The sequence below is a fragment of the Lonchura striata genome, chromosome 14 (genome assembly GCF_050655825.1).
Source record: "Lonchura striata isolate lonStrDom1 chromosome 14, ASM5065582v1, whole genome shotgun sequence".
Classification (NCBI taxonomy): Eukaryota; Metazoa; Chordata; class Aves; order Passeriformes; family Estrildidae; genus Lonchura; species Lonchura striata.
The window spans coordinates 4,667,317-4,683,615 of NC_140716.1; the positions used below are offsets into that span (position 1 = coordinate 4,667,317).

The window sequence follows — 16,299 nt, forward strand, 5'->3', positions numbered from 1 at the left end:
CACTGTCCCTCTGGTACTGCCAGGGCACATGTTCCTTCCATGTCCTGCCTCCCCTTGCCCTACAGCTCTTCTGCTTCAGAGAAAGCACATTCCCTTCCACGGGGCTGGAGTGAGGCAAGAAGTTCCCTGGTTTGTGTCAATACTGTGAGTGGGAGTCTGAGTCCTGCTGCCTTAGGCTGGGGTTTGGGAGTAGATAAAGGGTTTTTTTCTTCAGAGTAACTTGAGTTGGCAGCCATCAGTGTGGGCTGTGGGGAAGTGCAGGAGCTGGGGAGGATGAGGGAGCAGCACTGCACCCATAGAAAAGGGAGCTTCTCCCCAGATGAGAGAGGGAACCAGGCTATAGGGTAAACGTGTTTCCTGGAGGGATGTAGTAGACAGGCAGTGGAGAGAAGGAAAATGCTTTCTATTCTCATATTGGCAGGCAACAGGGAAAGGCTTTTCTGGGATTTTTGTATTTGCAGCTCTCCGTAGCAGGTGGCTGAGACCATACTGAGGCAGAAGGAATGGTAACTTTTCATAGCAAATTGTCTGTGGGAGGAGAGAGACAAAAACGGAATACCAGTGCACACATCCCTGCCTCTTTTTGGGAGGGAGGAGAGGGAGATAACCATCCAAGTAGGTTATGTCCAGTGGACCCCAGTAGACAGAGCTGACCTGTTCCATTTAGCTTTCTGTGAACAGATGGTGAAAACTGACATGTGATGATCCTGCTGCATTGTTTGTCCGTTACTTTTCCTGGCTTTTTTTGTTCGTTTGTTTGTGTTTTTCCTTCTCTCATTCCTTCTGATTTCTCCTTCTTGCCACAGGGATATTCCCTTAGGGTTGTAGAGCCCACCTTGTCGCTGACACACACCACAGTTTCACTTGCTTGCACTGTGTTTTTCATGCACGTTGAGGCTGCACTCTCTTTTTCTCTCTCTTTCTTGCGTCATCACAGTTGTATTTGGCTGCCATGGACAGTAGCAGCCATATGAGCTGGCAGCTTAAGCCCTCGGACAGTGCACGGACATACTGGTAACAGCGCCCGCAAATGGAACAGGTACTGCAAAAAAAGGTCCTTCTTGCTCAACCCTTCTCCACTCCCAACCGCTCCCTTCATCCCTGCACTCTTTATCCCAGGCCAGTGCCTTTTATTTCTTCACATTCCTTCCCTCTGCACCTCCCACCCCATTCCCTCCTGCCAAAGGTGAAATTGAAAATCCGTTTTGCCTCTGGTGCAGTCTCAAGGAGCAGGATCGACCTTCTAGAGGCTTCTGGTGCACCTTGTGAGGGTTACAGGTGCCCGTGCCTCACAAAAGCCACCTCACAGCAGCTTCAGCTTGGATTCCACACTTCAGAACAGCTTGAACACCAAGTGCTGAGTGCTGCTCAAATGTAGGAATAACCTTGCACTTCAAAAGCAACATAGAAGTTCTCCCATCACAAGAAGCCATTCTCTAGAAGTAAAGAAAACCAATCTAGCAGCACTTCAGTCAGGAGCGGTTGTCTTAATTCAGCTTTTGGCTCTCTTTGAGCCCTGCTGCTGTTCTGCTCGTCCTCAGTAGTCATAACACCCAAAACCATCGATACCTGCCTGCCACAAGCTTTTAGCACATTTGTAGGATTTCTAATTTTAAACTGTCCAGGAGAGTTACTTAGTTGCCTGTCAGATCTGTGTGCAGCTTTTCGTTTTATCCTTACATTTAAGGTCAGGCAGGAGCAATTTTTTTTAAAAAAAAAGCTTCCCTAAGGGTCCAGATATAATCACTAAGATCTGTTTCATTCTGTTTCAAGACCTTTTACTGTTTTGTTTGTTCTCTGTGTGTCCAAATCATCCCACCCGTGTCCTACAGACTCTGTGAGCAGGGCCCTCCTAGTACCATTTCACTGTCTGCATTCCTCATGGGCTGCAGTTGCTCAAGTTCTCGTAGACAGACAATGTTTCCTCCCTTGTGGCAAAGCCACCTGCCCACAGAAAGAGGAGGTGGTCTGCATTCTGGGGGGTTGTTAGCTTGGTTAAATACAGGGTATGGTTAGGGACAGTGCTCCTTCAAGGGAACCACAGCCAGTGCCAGGAGGGTGCTGGTTCCAGTGGGAGCAGGGAGCCTGTTGCTTTTGGCTCGTGCAGTCATATCTTGCATTTTCTTCCCAGAAATACATGTCCATAAAGCTGCTGCTGTTCTTTCTTCTCTGCTTCCTCTTGTTGGCACTTCTCTCAGCCTTGCACTGGATTCCTTTCTGTTCTGTTGGTGCTTGGTCTGCATCCCTGCTGCTCCTTGCCTGCCTGCCTGCCTGGGGACTGCTGGGAGGGGGCTGGATCGGGTGTCTTGATGCCTCTGCCTTGGTGCATGAATGCAAACAACCTTGCCTGAAGCATGGTGCCAGCACCCTTGAAAGGCTCACAGCTTTCTTCAGTCTTAAGTCTTGCTAAGATTGCTCCTGGGCCTCAGCTTGTGGTGGGTTTTCTGCTTTGTTGTTCCTGTAGGTGGTATTGTAGCAATGTTAGATGGATCTGTTCCATGAAGTAAAATATTGGTGAGGGTGGGGAAATTCTAGGAGCTTCATTCTAGACTTGAAATCCCTGGGCTGGAACATGACCTGATCCCAGTCTGCACTGTCTTCTGTTTATCTATGGTCCCACCCGAGCTTAATGTGGCTGTCTGAAGAGCTATGGAAAAGGCACTGCATTCTTTCCAGGGCCTTAAAAATAAACAAAACCAACAGAGGCTCTGTTCTCTTGACTTGAAAGACTTAAGTCCCTTTGAATTAAGAACCCACTGGCTAGAATTAGCTGTTTCCCTGCATCTTGTACCTCCCATACATAATAACACCAAACCCTCTGTGTTTACTGTGCTCTAGCTGTTTGAGATCAACCTTTCAGAACTTGAATCCAGAAGCTTTGGTCTTTATTGCATTACCTGAACAGCTCTGGCAGAAAATCAAAGTCAGGGTAGCTCAAGAGAAATTCACGTGGGTTTTTAACCACAAATAGTAAATGGTTTGTACTCAGTCATGGTTTCATATAGTAAGTGATCTTTCAGCATAGCTTAGTTAGCTTTGAAGTACTCATGGATTTCATAGGAGTCAGTAGAATTTACGGCCTCTAAAACTAACTGATTATTCCTTAAAATGATGGGTTTTTTGCAACCAATGATTCCTTTGTGCCCAGGCTATGTGTGTTAAGTGCCTAACTAGTATGTGCTGGCAAACCACACCTATGAAAGTTTATACCCTCAACAAGGCTGAATGTGAAGGCAGAGACTTTTATTTTCTTTGGAGAAATACAAAAATAACCCTGTGTGCGATCAGCTGTGTTTGTTGGAGCTGGCTGGTAAGTGACTGAGAGGTGCTGTGTTGAACAGCACAGGCAACCAGCAGGAATGGTAACAAGAACTCTTTCAGGTGCCCTTCTTGGGGAAGCTGAGAGTGAGGTGGAGTTATGGGGTGAAACTTGTCCTCTGTGCTGTTTCTGAAAGGGTAAATGAGGGTGTATAGGCACATGGGTACTTCCAGTGAGTGTGCTGGAAGAATGACTGAATTGTGAGTGTTCTTTAACCTTCTATGAAAGCTCCTCTTTAAAGGAAACTAAATGCAACTGTGAACCTGACAGCTGTGGGCCTCAGAGTGGAGTCCAAGCCCTCCTTGGTCTGAATTGTGCTCAGGCTTTCTGTCTTTAGAATCACTTTTTAAAGGAGTTTAAAACATAGTGATTTTTTAAAAAGCAACTGAAGACTTAATTACTTTAACTCTGGATGATATAGTCTGATTTTGTATCCAAAAGTGGTGTCTGCTGATAAATCTTCATCTGCTGGCCTGTCCAGATGTTTGGACCTGTGTGTTCCACAGCATCTTTCCTCTGCTTCCCAGCAGAGGATGCAGAGAAGGAATGAGGAAGGGCTGCAGCATGTGGAGAAAGCACTTGTACCTGGAGGGTTTTGCTGTGGCTGAGACCCAGAGCACGCTGGTAGAGCTGTGCTGTGAGAGGTGCACAGTGGAGTGTTGGCTCTCTACTGCCAGGTTTCTGTCATACTTACCATGGTCCTTAAAAACACACATAACAGAAGGAGGAACTGGTTCAGTTGAACTGGGAAGAGGTGCAAAGGTGCAGAAATCCTGAGTTAAGGAGAGAACATCAGCCCTAACTCTGACTACTCTGAGTCTTGATTTGTTCCTTGTGGTGGATTTGCAGGTAGGTTTGAATGTAAAATACCCTCTGCTTGACTCTCCAGATCTTGTGTTCCTGGTTACTTTGTTTTAGTGACACTTAAAAACTGTGGGGTCTTTTCTTTTTGGAGGAAGGAGGGAATTCTTTTCAGCTTCTCCCACCATGATAGGTGTACTTTGTCCTCTTGATTTTAATGCTTTAAAGAAAGTTTAAATTGTATGTTGTGTGCTGAACCCGTATGACTAGTCCAGAAAGATGCACAATAACCTTCCATTATTTGAGATTTTTTTTTTTATAATATTTCTCACAAAACTTTAGCACCTGGAAAACTTCTCTGTCCATACTCATCTACTATCACATGTCACTACAGAGAATGCAAATGGAAAATGAGCACTCAAATGCAATTTTCCTTCTAAGGCCCTCTTCTTAGCATGAGGCTTGGCTGGTAATTTCAGCATTGCACTACCTGAAATGTGCCCTACTTACTCTATGAGAAAGTTCTTTGACTTCTAAACCTCTCTGAGGCTCTTGGGTTATTCTCCTATGTATTAATAACACCCTAAACTTTATTTCTGAAACAGTAATCACATTTAATAAACTGTATAGATTATTGTCCTTAAAGTAGCTCAGCTTGCTATGTTCTATCTTCTGCCCTCTCACTGACAAAAAATACATCTTAGAAAGAACAGATGTACTCTTTGTCTTCTAAATATAGATGCCATTTCTGGGCCAGAGTTTTATATTAAGATCCATGTTCTGAAAAAAGTTTTCCAGTTATGGAAGACACTAAATGCTGAGTGTGCAAGTAAGCCACAGGTGTCTTCATCTTGTGCTGCTGGGATCAGCTCTGCCAGAGGAGCAGTTTCTCTCTTCTATTGCGCAGGGGTTCGACCCAGGTCAGTCTTTGAAGGAAAACTGATAAAATACTGTTAATTCTCTAAAAACCCCATGGACAGCTGAGCTTTTGAGAATCTAAAGATGCCTCGTAATGTTCTTTCCCAGTGGGCAAGATAAATCATACCTCCTGGTGTGGAACTGCCTTTCAGTTGTCTCTGCCAGCTTAACTGGCTATTTTACATGGTGTGGTTTAAGAGGTGATAAAAAGTCAGTATGCTAAAGAGCACTCTTGGGAAGTAAGCTGTGAATATTATAGAATTATTCAGGCTCCAGAGGGTATAGAAAGAGGAATGAAATGTCTGTCCTCATTGCTTGGTTGTTAATACTGGGGTAGCAGAGCCCAGAAGACATCGAGCACATTGGTGTAAAGAGGCAAAGTCCTGTTCTTACTGCTGGATGTTGTTCACATGGTTTTCAGCTCATTATTCAAAGCTGAATGACACATGTTACCTCAGTAGCTTCTGGGAGCTGTTTTGGATTACCTTGCTTAGAATAAAAAAGAGAATAAGAGCATCACCACCACCTCCAAATCAAACTAACCTTCATCTTCCTGACTTGCTTTTCTCACCCCCATACGGGAGTCTCTTCTGCTGCTGCACAGTGCACAGCTTGGATCCCAAACCACAGTGGGCTGTCACCCACCTGATAACTTGCTAATATCATCCTGTTTGATGGCAGCCTGTTTCCAGCCTGATAGGGTCTGTTCTTTCTTGGGCATAAATTGTTTAGTTATTCCTCACTTTTCTTTCAAGCTGCCCATCCATGGCATGCGCAGTCTTCTGATGCCCTCATTGCTATAAAATGCAATGTGAAGATGTGGTGAGCACCCATTTTCTTTTCAGCCTCCTTTTCTGGCATGGTTGAAAGCAGTAACATCACTAAGAGAGGATGAAAGTGTGGGGTAGGTTTTTACATCTGCATCATTCCCATTTCTCTCTCTTCTCCCAAGCAACATATGTCATGTTTTGACTTAGTGGCTGTTGGATTTCCTTCTCTAGGCAGCTTGGATAAATCACCACATCTGCACTGACCAGGCCAGCACCCCTGCAGCAGACTGGCAGAATGTTACTCAGAGTGAACCATGCAGTGACTTGTTAAACTTTCTTCTTAAGGCTGAGTCAGCAGCTCCTTGAGATGCTTGCTGTAAATATACACCATATTATGCTGAGAAGTGGTAGAAATCTGTGGTTCCATCGTGACATTAGTAATTCTGACTTAACTTTCTGTTTGTTTGTTTTGTTTTTTTGTCTTGTCTTTTCTTTCTCCAGTACACCTCCAGCATGAGAGCCAAATACCTCGCCACCAACCAACCTCGTCCAGATGCTGGCAGTGTGCATTAAAATGAAAAAGCAAAAGCAAAAAGCAAAAAAACCCCACACAAACAAAAAACAAAACCCACACATGCAGTCAGACTAAACAATGTGCCAACTGCTGTGCCCCTGTGCTGTCCTTGTGGAACAATCCTGCTGTTCTGCCCAAAATTTAGTACAGCTCCTTCTGTTTCTCCAGTCCAGACCACCCTTCCAACCTGGTACCTGGCCACTGAGTGGAAGCTCCTTTTGAATTTAAGCCTTCACCTTGTAGTACAAGAGAGCAAATGTGTGCTGGCCAACAGCACCTGGGCAGGAACCTGAGTCCCCCAGCCCATGGGCCAGCTCAGCAGAGCAGCCTGGCAGAAACAGGTGGTGAATATCTTCTGCCCCCTTCTCCCCCCTTCTGTTCCAAGAGGGACTTGGTGAAAGATGGTGGTAGATCTTCTTCACTTCTGCAGTGGGACCAGCAGCCTGTCAGACACCGAAGAAGCAGGACTGGGTGCCTGTGGCTGCTGTGCAACGAGGGAATGCTGAGGGGATGCACAGAGCAGCATCTCGGTGGGGATCCTCTGGTGCACTGCCCTGGGTGAGGGAGGAGGGAACTCCTGCCTCGTGGTGTCACTGCACATCCACTGGAATTTGCTCTAGTAGAGCCAACCATTTCACTACCCTGGTTAACCTTTTTTTCTTTTTAAGTCCATGGAGAAAATGCCTTTTTCTTTCCCTCTGTATCTATCACGTGAATTCTTGAGGAGGAGCAGGGGGGCCCAGCACCAGTCAGTGACCCTGTCCACTGCTCTGGACCTGAGCTCTCTGCTCCATCAGGGAAGCCCAGGTATTTGCAGATGGCATTCTGGGTGCTGCCTTTCCTAGGCTGACACAGATCAAACAAGAGCCAGCCACTCACTTGGTGCCAAATTTTTCCAGGGAAAGACTTTTAAGACTTTATGGGAGGTATTTTTGCACTAAAGAGTTTTGGCTCTCTGATGCTAGATCTTATGGGACAGTCAGCTTGCAAAAGCAAGAGAAACTGGAAGCACTAATGGATTTATAGCAAATGCAAGCTCTCCCCGTGGGGATGACCTGTGAACTCTGCTGGACTTTCTTTTTTTCCTTTTTTATAAACCATAACCTACAGCACAGGGTTGCTGAAATGGCATTGAAGGGGGTTTTTGGAGCCTCATTCAAACAAACTCACAAGATTGTCAGTGTATCTTCTGTGTTTAGAGTCTGAAACCCTCGACAACATTGTGACCGTCAGAACAGATTTATGTTTTATTCTATTTTCTTTAGTTTTCAAAGGCACATTGCTAACCACTATCTGACCATACTAATGCACATGTAAGGCATTTTCTAGACATGAGGCAGAACAAGGCTTGCAAAGGGGCAGCTGGGTGCCTGCAGAGGGCAACATCCTTCACTGGTGCTGTACTTCCCACTGAAGAGCAGTGCTCCAAAGGGCACTGACAGCTTCCTGCTGGAAGAGGAGACTGCCTCTGGGGAGGTACTGTCAACTACTGCCCTTTCAGTAGGGTAACTATAATGTTCCTTTTTGTCTTTTTACCTCTTAGTAGGGGCATCTTAGCAGAGCTGCTGAGCATTATATTAAACAGCTGGCAGAGGAAATTGAGTGGGACACATCTCTCAAACTGGAGTGGAGCTGTTGGCAGAGGCATTGTCACCTCAGTGATGTTCAGACTTGGTGTTTGTTTACCCCACGTTTGCAGTTTGGGGCACAGAATTACCAACCTGCCTTTACTCAAGTTGGTTGCCTTCTTGCAGTGAGGTGGGAACTGCTCCTGGCAGGCAGCTAAACAGGCTGGAGGGATTTGCTGGGAAATGGTACCAGCCCTGTGGCACAGCAAGCTTTGAGACTCCTCTTAAGACAGAAACCACTACCAAACTGCAAGGCCAGCTGTTACCATTCGAAGGAGTGTGAGACAGGGAGGAGGCATCACCATGCAGACAGGAAGAGAAGGGTTTGGAATAAACTTCATGCTTCACCATAAATCTCTGGAAGCAGGATGTTCTTGCTCAGGACTGAGTATGCCCTTTCAAACACATTGGATGGGCTTCACACTGAAACATTACCTCTGTTTTATCAAATAACAAAGGCAGGGAAACTTGGTCACAGGTGGTATGGAGGGACACTGTGGCTCACCAGCCCCAGGTTTCCATCCTGTCTTAGAGCCTACCAGGAGATGTGGGTGTGCAGGGTGTGGTGAGGTGATCTTGCAGGGCCCCAAGGCCCCAACTGTTCTCTGGGGGGAACCCCAACCTTTCCCTCACTTTGAAGAAAGAATCAAGAGCCATATAAACCTTATTAAGACTGAGTTGTTCTGCCATCATCCCTCCTTGCAAGGATGTGCTCCGATTGCTACTCATATTATCAATTCTAGGGGAGCTGCCCTGAAATCTGTGGCCCAGTCCTACTGGTGGAAGGCCAGTGTTTTGGAGGCTGGAGGGTGTGGGGAGCCCTGTGAAAATAAGTGCTTCTGTGTACCAGCTTCTTTGTGCACAGAATGCACCCTGAACCCATGTGTGACTGCACTTTGGGCTGGGTCTAAATTGTCACCGTGGCATTGTCTGTGCCACACAGAAACAGGAGTGAGCCTTTGTTTGCAGCATCTAACAGAGCAGCCACCTTGACCTACTTCCTTCCAAGGTCTGGCATAGGCACTTCCAACACCCAGAACAACTTCTGACAGTGTTTGGGGCTCGCAGCAAGGCACAGCTGTGGAGATACGTACTCTGTGACTTCAACATATAACTGGAAAGAATGTTATGGAGATAACATTTTGCTCTCTGGAGGCCAGCACAACGTGACTGCAGTGTGAGCAGTGTACCTGTGTCCAGCCAGCACTTCCTTTACTTGACATGGATATTGCACTTTTGTAAAGCATCCTGGAACTCTGCTGCCCCGCTGCATGCTGTGCAGAGCGCTGGATAGGAAACACAGACAAATGGGTTTCTTTTGGTTTATTATTATTATTACTACTACTTTTTGGGGTTCTTTTCCTTTTTTTTTTTTTTTTTGTTTTACTGGAACCTTGAGCAACAGTGTGGCATTTCTGCAGGCTGGTCTGAATGGATCTGCTGAAGAACAGATGGCCTTTGCCTATTCTTATGGCTGCGACATAATCAGTCTCATCCATATGGTCACATTTAGTCTGAGGAGGGGACTTTGAAAAGCCAAGATCTCCCAGACTCTGTGCCTCCCTCTCGGGTGAACAGCAGGTGCTATCTGGCGAAGACTCATCTGTTCTGGATGGCATTCATGGTTGAGGGAGTCCAAACTCTTCAAGCTGCAGGAGGTAAAGCTGTAGAGACTTCTCTCTCTTCCATCGTGTCTCTCTGTTTTTAATGTGACAAAACGCCGAGGCCATATCACTTGGTGTGTCCCAGCTGACCTTATCGGACATTTCTCATGTTGCTGGTTGCTAGAAAAAGGGTCCAGAAGTTGGAGGAGCTGAGATTGGCCTCTGGACACCTCGCTGACTGCAGAGTGGATGGCAGCTTGTCCGGTTGAAGGTGACTGCATCGGTGAAGACACTTCATGTTACTTTTTCAGAAGCACAAATGTGGTCATTGGCTTGTCTGGTTGGCTTGGTTTATTTCCACTGCATCATCATGTGTGAATGACACTTTCTTTTGGAACTGAGAACTCTTCCAAGCACACAAACATCTCCACAATGTGAAATGTAAATAGCATGTTGGACTCTTGTGTCCAGTGTTCAAGACTGCATTGTAATTGTAAAGGAAATCAAATCAAGACTTGGCTGTGAATTTCTTGTGCTGTCTTGGGAATTATAACTGTAGTGTTTGTATCCTGTATGTATTATTAAACTGAGTTCATTTTGTGTGCTGATAAAAGGGTTCAAGCTAAGATTTTTAGCGTGCATCCATGTATCCAAATGTGAAGGATGGAGTGCTCCCTTCCCCTCCTGTCCTTTTTAAGTTTTCTCCATTTGATAGGTGTTGATTTTCCGTGTACAGTCATCTCAGCCAAGATGCAAGGGATGTTCATTTGAGTGCTTTGAGGGGGACACAGTGCATGGGGTTTTAAGTGATCCTAAGTCAGGATTTCCATAGCAGTTCCCTGAAACCACATGAAAAGTTTGGCCTTTCTGAGAGTGAAACCATTTCTCAGGGAGCTGCTCAGCCATTGCTCACGAGAGCTTTGGGTGCTGCAGGGTGGTGGGAGACAGGAGTGGGTGGGTGCCCCAGAGCAAGGTGCAGGTCCTGTGGGATGTCCCCTTCTTTCCCTCCGAGCAGCCACTGAAATACCATTCTGAGCCCTTTGAAGAAGAGAGAAGTGTCTTGGCTTGTCGATCTCTGCCACCCCCCGTTTCCAGAGGAGATGAGGTGGGTGGGTTTCCCCTGAGCTGTCTTTGAAGCATTTCCTGCCTGGGCTCCAAGGAGCAGCCAGGGTCTTCCCCAGCTCAGCAGGTGTCTGTGCCACTCGGTGAGCACCTCTGGGTGGGAGGAGAAAAGCCCTCCAGGGAGGTCCTGAGGAGCAGATCTCAAGCCTTGACACAGACCTGACAAGGCTTGGTCTGTACCTCCTTCCATCAGAGCCTACCTCCCTTTTCCAGAAATTGTGTGCAGGCTATGGATGGCTTCCCTGGGCTGCCCAGGAGGCCCAGCAGAAGCGTGGGATGTTTTGGTAGCAGTTCCTAGGTGGCTGAGAAGTGCTTTGTGCTTTTGGGGGGGGTGGGATTTCTGCCAAGCCATGATGGTGAGCGTGCTTGCCCAGCTGGGACACAAGGGATGGGTTACTGGTGGCCTGGAGCTCCCAGATGCACACCCAGCCCCTGTGGCTGCATGAACAAAGTGGAACATAAATTGATGTACAACCAGAAAGTTCAAAATACTGCATTCCTAAAGAGGATAACTGTAGCATGAAGCTCTTAGGTGCTCTGCGTATTTGATACCACATTGCTCCTCACTATGCAATTCCCAACTCCTTCCTTCCTGTTCCTCTTCTAATCTCACACCAAGACTTCTCCAGTGGCCTCTGCCCAGGAGGCTGCTGAAGTCCCAGAAAAGCCTCATTTCTTCCATTGTCCTCTGCACTGGGTGCAGCCCAGCCGTCACGTCGCGTGCCTCAGGTCCCTTGGTAACGGGAGGCCCCATGAGTTTTATTCACATCATTCAGAGGGAAGTTTATTTTCTTGGACACTGTGCACAGAAACCTAATGGTGAACATGTACCTGGCCTTTTTGTAACTTCTCTGTTTTGTTTTTTTTTTTCTTCTTCTTAACCATAATGGTTGTATATCATACCACTTTATATACATATATAATATATAAATATATATAATTTTTTTTTAAACTTCGGACCTGCTAGTTTCTTTCAAGTGTTCCTGCACTTACCCAAAATGTTTTTAAATTGTGAAGATTAAAGAGGATTGAGCCCATTTTTGTATCTTTACTTTTAATTCTGTAGTTCTCTTGATTGTAACGTAGCTATTTTTTACTGTAACTTTTTGGTTTGCAAATACTAAACAAAAAAACCTAAATGTAATATCTGTGGTTTCTATTCAGCTTGGGTTTCATGTTTTAAAAATAAACAATTTAAAACCACTGTTCCTGGTTATTGATCTGTGTTTTCTCCCAGTGGGGCTGGGCTGGTGGCTGCTGTGGGGACGTCCTTGTACCTGGGGGCAGGAGGTGCTGGAGCAACCATGGGACACATCAGCCTGGGAGATGTTCTCCTGTGCCCAGTGTGTTTTAACCCCTTGAAGCCCCTCTGCTGCTTTGATTATTCCCCACTGGAGCAGCAGGAAACACGAGTGGTTCATTTCAAGTACAAATACAAGAAGTGTGGAAAAGTGGCCTGGGATGGTGCCCCAGCAGCTCAGCCCTGTCAGAGGCTTCTCTTTGGGGGAAGATGAAACTCTGCATGGGCTCACCCTGCTCAGTGCTGCCCCAGGGTATCCTGGGTTTCTTTTTAGTTCTGTTTGTGCAGTTCTCTGATCACAGGCCCACCCCCACATCACTATCACTTAGTAAACTGAAACCTTTACCTTCCTCTAATTTTCCTGGTCTGTTTTCTGCCTGATCCTGCCAGTCAAAGGAGGCGTTGGGTCCTGCCCTCATCCTGTGCTATTCTTGCCCTGACCTCAGTCCCTCCCTTCCTAGGTGTGGGGATAAGCAATAATTCAACCCTGTCTTTGTAAATATTATGTTTGTTTTTTTTTTTTATAAATGCTGTGAATATGGCTGAAACCCATACCAGTGCTCTCAAGTCCTGCTCACGAGTCCAGTTCAGAACCACAGAGGGCTCCTGGTTGTGACTTACCCCTCATGGTTGTGAATCCCAACAGACACCAGTTTTCCCCCTTCACTAATAATTGACAGATGTGTCTCCCCTCTTTTTTTTTTTTTTTTTTTTTTTCATTCCCATCTAAAGGAGGAACCCACATTTTCCATCTTCATCCCTGACCTGAGGTGATTAAGTCTGCTCTGTAAAGCTCTAAAAGGGCTTCGAGCAGTCAAGGGAATCTCATGGCATGAAGGAGAAGAAAGCCTAGATCAGAGTCATCAGTGTAAATATTTAACCAGGTTTATGGACTCCAGCAGGAATGGGAACATGCAAAGGCCACCTTCCTGGTGACCTCTCCCAGTGTTCTCCAGCCACCCCCAGGAGCTGCAGCTCCACTCACCCTCTGCACTGCTGAGCCATTCAGGGCTTGGAGAAAACAGAGGGAAGGGTGAAGTATGTGTTTGAATAAACTTCACCCTCAGATCAGCCTTCAGTAGTGGTCCCTTAGATCTCAGTCCTGGGAGATAAGGCAGGGAGGGGTGCCCCGGGGAGATGCTTTGCTCTGTGGCGTGCTGAGCTGTGCTAACACGAGCGGTGCCTCCGGCAGCTCCCGTGGGTTGGTGGATGGAAAACCATCAGGCAGAGCTGGTGGCTGTGGGACACGGTTACCGACTGCGTGTCCCCATCTGCTGTCCCCTCCTGGGGTGGGAGATGGCCCGAACTGCCGGTCGTGATTTCTGCTGGGCGTGGCACTGTGCGGGCACTGCTGATGCTGCAGCCTGGTCCGCCCAGCTCCCTCCATCGGGTGGATTTAAGAGCTGGATTTGTGATTCTTCGGGAGTTTCGCGCTCTCCACGAGTCCAGGAAGGCATCAGGCAGCCGAAAATGCAGCTCATCTTTAATCCCTCCCGGAGCACCCTCGTTCCTGAGGAATGTCCCCATCTCCCCACCCCACTCCGTGGTGCTTTCAGGAGGTCGTGTCCTGTCCTTGCACTGCGAGGGAAGCCAGGACAGAGCTGAGTATCCGCTGGAAAAAATCCCCGAGCAGGGCGACTGCGAGCGGTCTGACCGCGTGGGGATGCTGGAGCCCTGCGCTTGGTTTCAGGAGGGTTTGTGAGCCGAGGCAGCCCCGGGAATGCTCCATCCAGGGCTCCTCCAAGCCCGTGTCTCCAGCTCGGTTTGTCCCAGCCCTCCAGTGTCTCCCAGTTCATCTGGGAGTGCCCAGGCAGGGACAGAGGGTGGCCTGGCTGTGGCCATGATGATGGAGCAGCCGGTCACACTGCTGTGCCTTCGAGAGGGGATGGATGGATGGCGGCAGGAGCAGAGGACTTTTCCTTCTGCAGCTGGGGTCTCCATTGCTGCCTGGCTCTGCCTGGAGCAGGCGGTGTTTCTCACCACGACCTCAGCAAAAATCCCTGCTCAGGGATTTTTTAATCCCTCCCAGTCCGTGGAGGGCAGTGGAGGAAGCACAGCTCCCTGCTCACTGCGAGGTGTTGCAGATGCTGGTGCTTCTCCCACCCGCTTCCTCTTCCCACCAGGCAAACCTCCCGGAACCTGGCGCTTGCACCCCGTAAATCACCCAGCCACTCCTGATCTCTTCCAAACACATCAGCTCTGGAGCCTGTGCCTGGGTTACCCATCAGGAACCAGAATGGCCCCGCTGCCCAAGGGCTTCCCAACTCAACAGCCACCCTAAATAAGGGAAGCTCAGCAGGCTGATGAGGACACGGCCAGAGCATCACCCAGTGCTGACACGGTGGTGACACTGCTGCAGTGTCACTGCTGCTTCGGGTCCCTGTCCTCAGTGTGGACAAGCACAATCCCAGCACTGTTTCCCTGGTGAAAGCACCGTGGTTTGGTGGGGGCTGAAGTGGGACACATCCACTGAGGAGGAGGAAGGAGGGGCTGGGAGCGGGGCTGTTCGGTGATGCTGCAGCTTTGGGGATCCCATCTGGCAGCACCGTGGGAAGTGTTTCCAGATGCTTTTGAGATGCTCAATTTATCTCCTCCTCCACTCTTGGCTTGCCAAATGGCTACAGCAGCAGAACTGGCCCCACTGGGCAGCTGAGGCAGAGCAGAAACAGCAGTTGCTGGGAGTTTTGGGGCAAGGGGGATTGGTTTTGATAGATTCAAGGCTGGTCTTAAAAGTCAGGAAGGAAAAAATAAACTTTGTAGGGCTTTTGGGTTATTTATTTTAACCACCTGCATATTATGCAGGGTTGGGAAATAGTAGAAGGGTGAAAAAAATAAGGGGGCAGTGGTTGAGAGCTACTCTGCACATCCCCATGCTGAGTCTTGGCCATCCCACAGCCATCACTTTGCTGCAGGGCTTTGCAGCCCCTCGCCCCAAGGCAGACAGTGCTGGTGGTGGATTAAATCATCTCCAGCTGCACAGAGGTGGTGGGATGTAGACCATGCCCCCACAGGGGTCTCAGCACTCTCCCACCCAGCACTGGGACAGGCAACTCCCAAAGCTGCAGCTGCATGCATCGCTCAGGCCCTGCGATTCGGATGCTTTTATGTTCGTTTCCCACAAATATTCCAGTTTGCTGGGCCAAAGCAGCTGGAAGTGGCTCTTGGAGCCAATTCACACAAGTTTTGTTGTCTCCTAACACTGCCCTCCCACCCCAAGTCTCAAGTACTTCTCGCTGCTCTCAGTACCAGGATGGGTGTTTGTCCCATCGCCGTGCACACGGTCCCTGGTGAAAGTCCCCACAGCCAGGCTGGGAACACAGTGACTCACACGAAATCTGGGACTGCAAGTGACCCAAATGCAAATTAAACCAAAAAAAAAAAAAAAGGAGGTTGGAAACAGCAAAAAGGACAAAACCAATGTGTTACTCTCTGCCCTCAATGTTGCAACCACCCAGAAATGGGGAAAGTCTTCAGCCAGGCACGGTGCTGGAGCATCCCTTGGGCACAGCAGCAGTTCCTCCATAGTGACAGTGTCCCCGACAAGCCTGGCTTGTCCCCACCCCATCACCACACACCAGACTCTCCAAAAGGTACAGCTGCCTTATCAGCTGCCTCGAGCAGGCGAGAGTAAACAGGACATCCCACACCAGCGCCGGGGTGCAGATGAAAGCAGCCTGGCCTGCGGAGTCTGCCAAGTATGCGAGAGCAGCAGGCTTTGCTTTTGTTTTCCTTTTGTTTATTAATGCCTGTATTTATTTACTTTTCAGCCCACGAGTAGGGAAAGGAGGAGGGAGAGGCTGGGAGCCTGGTGGGAGACAAACTGGAAGGCTGGTGAGCTGCCTTCCCCCACTCCTGAAGGCTCGGTGGAGTATATTTCATTTTACTTTATTATTTTATTTTATTTGTACCTTTCTTTTTTATTTGTGTTTATTTTACTTTTTAAGCCCCATCAAGGAGTTGCACCATGCCCAGCCTCCCCCCAGCCTTTACCCCTGCTGGGGCTCCTGTTTCTTGCAGCAGCATCCCAATCCACAGCCCCTGGTGGCCCAGCACCTCGATGGGCACTTAACCCACATCTCCCCATCCTGTCTGGGGTGCAGGGGAGGGTCAGGCTCAGCAAGGGTGACAGCACCACTGCTGGGAAGTGCCCACGCTGCCAAAACCGCAGCCCGTGAGCAATAGGAAAACTCGTGGGGGAGCAGATGGGGCTCGGTGTCACAGCTTCCTGTGCCTGACACAGGTCCCTTAGCTGACCCTGCACCA

General features: G+C 48.2%; 1 protein-coding gene across 2 annotated transcripts in view; it reads left to right on the forward strand.

Moving 5' to 3' along the window:
* TTYH3 (tweety family member 3) overlaps positions 1-11,940 on the forward strand; it is a 74,130-nt gene extending 62,190 nt beyond the window's left edge. The window contains exons 14-15 of one of the 2 annotated variants that reach the window (XM_021539680.4): positions 938-1,039; positions 6,310-11,940. In XM_021539680.4, coding sequence (XP_021395355.1) covers positions 938-1,018 — 81 coding nt within the window. In that variant the 3' untranslated portion in view covers positions 1,019-1,039; positions 6,310-11,940. The remainder of the gene's footprint in view (positions 1-937; positions 1,040-6,309) is intronic. The other variant, XM_021539682.4, reaches the window with a different exon arrangement.
* The last annotated feature ends 4,359 nt before the right edge of the window (positions 11,941-16,299 follow it).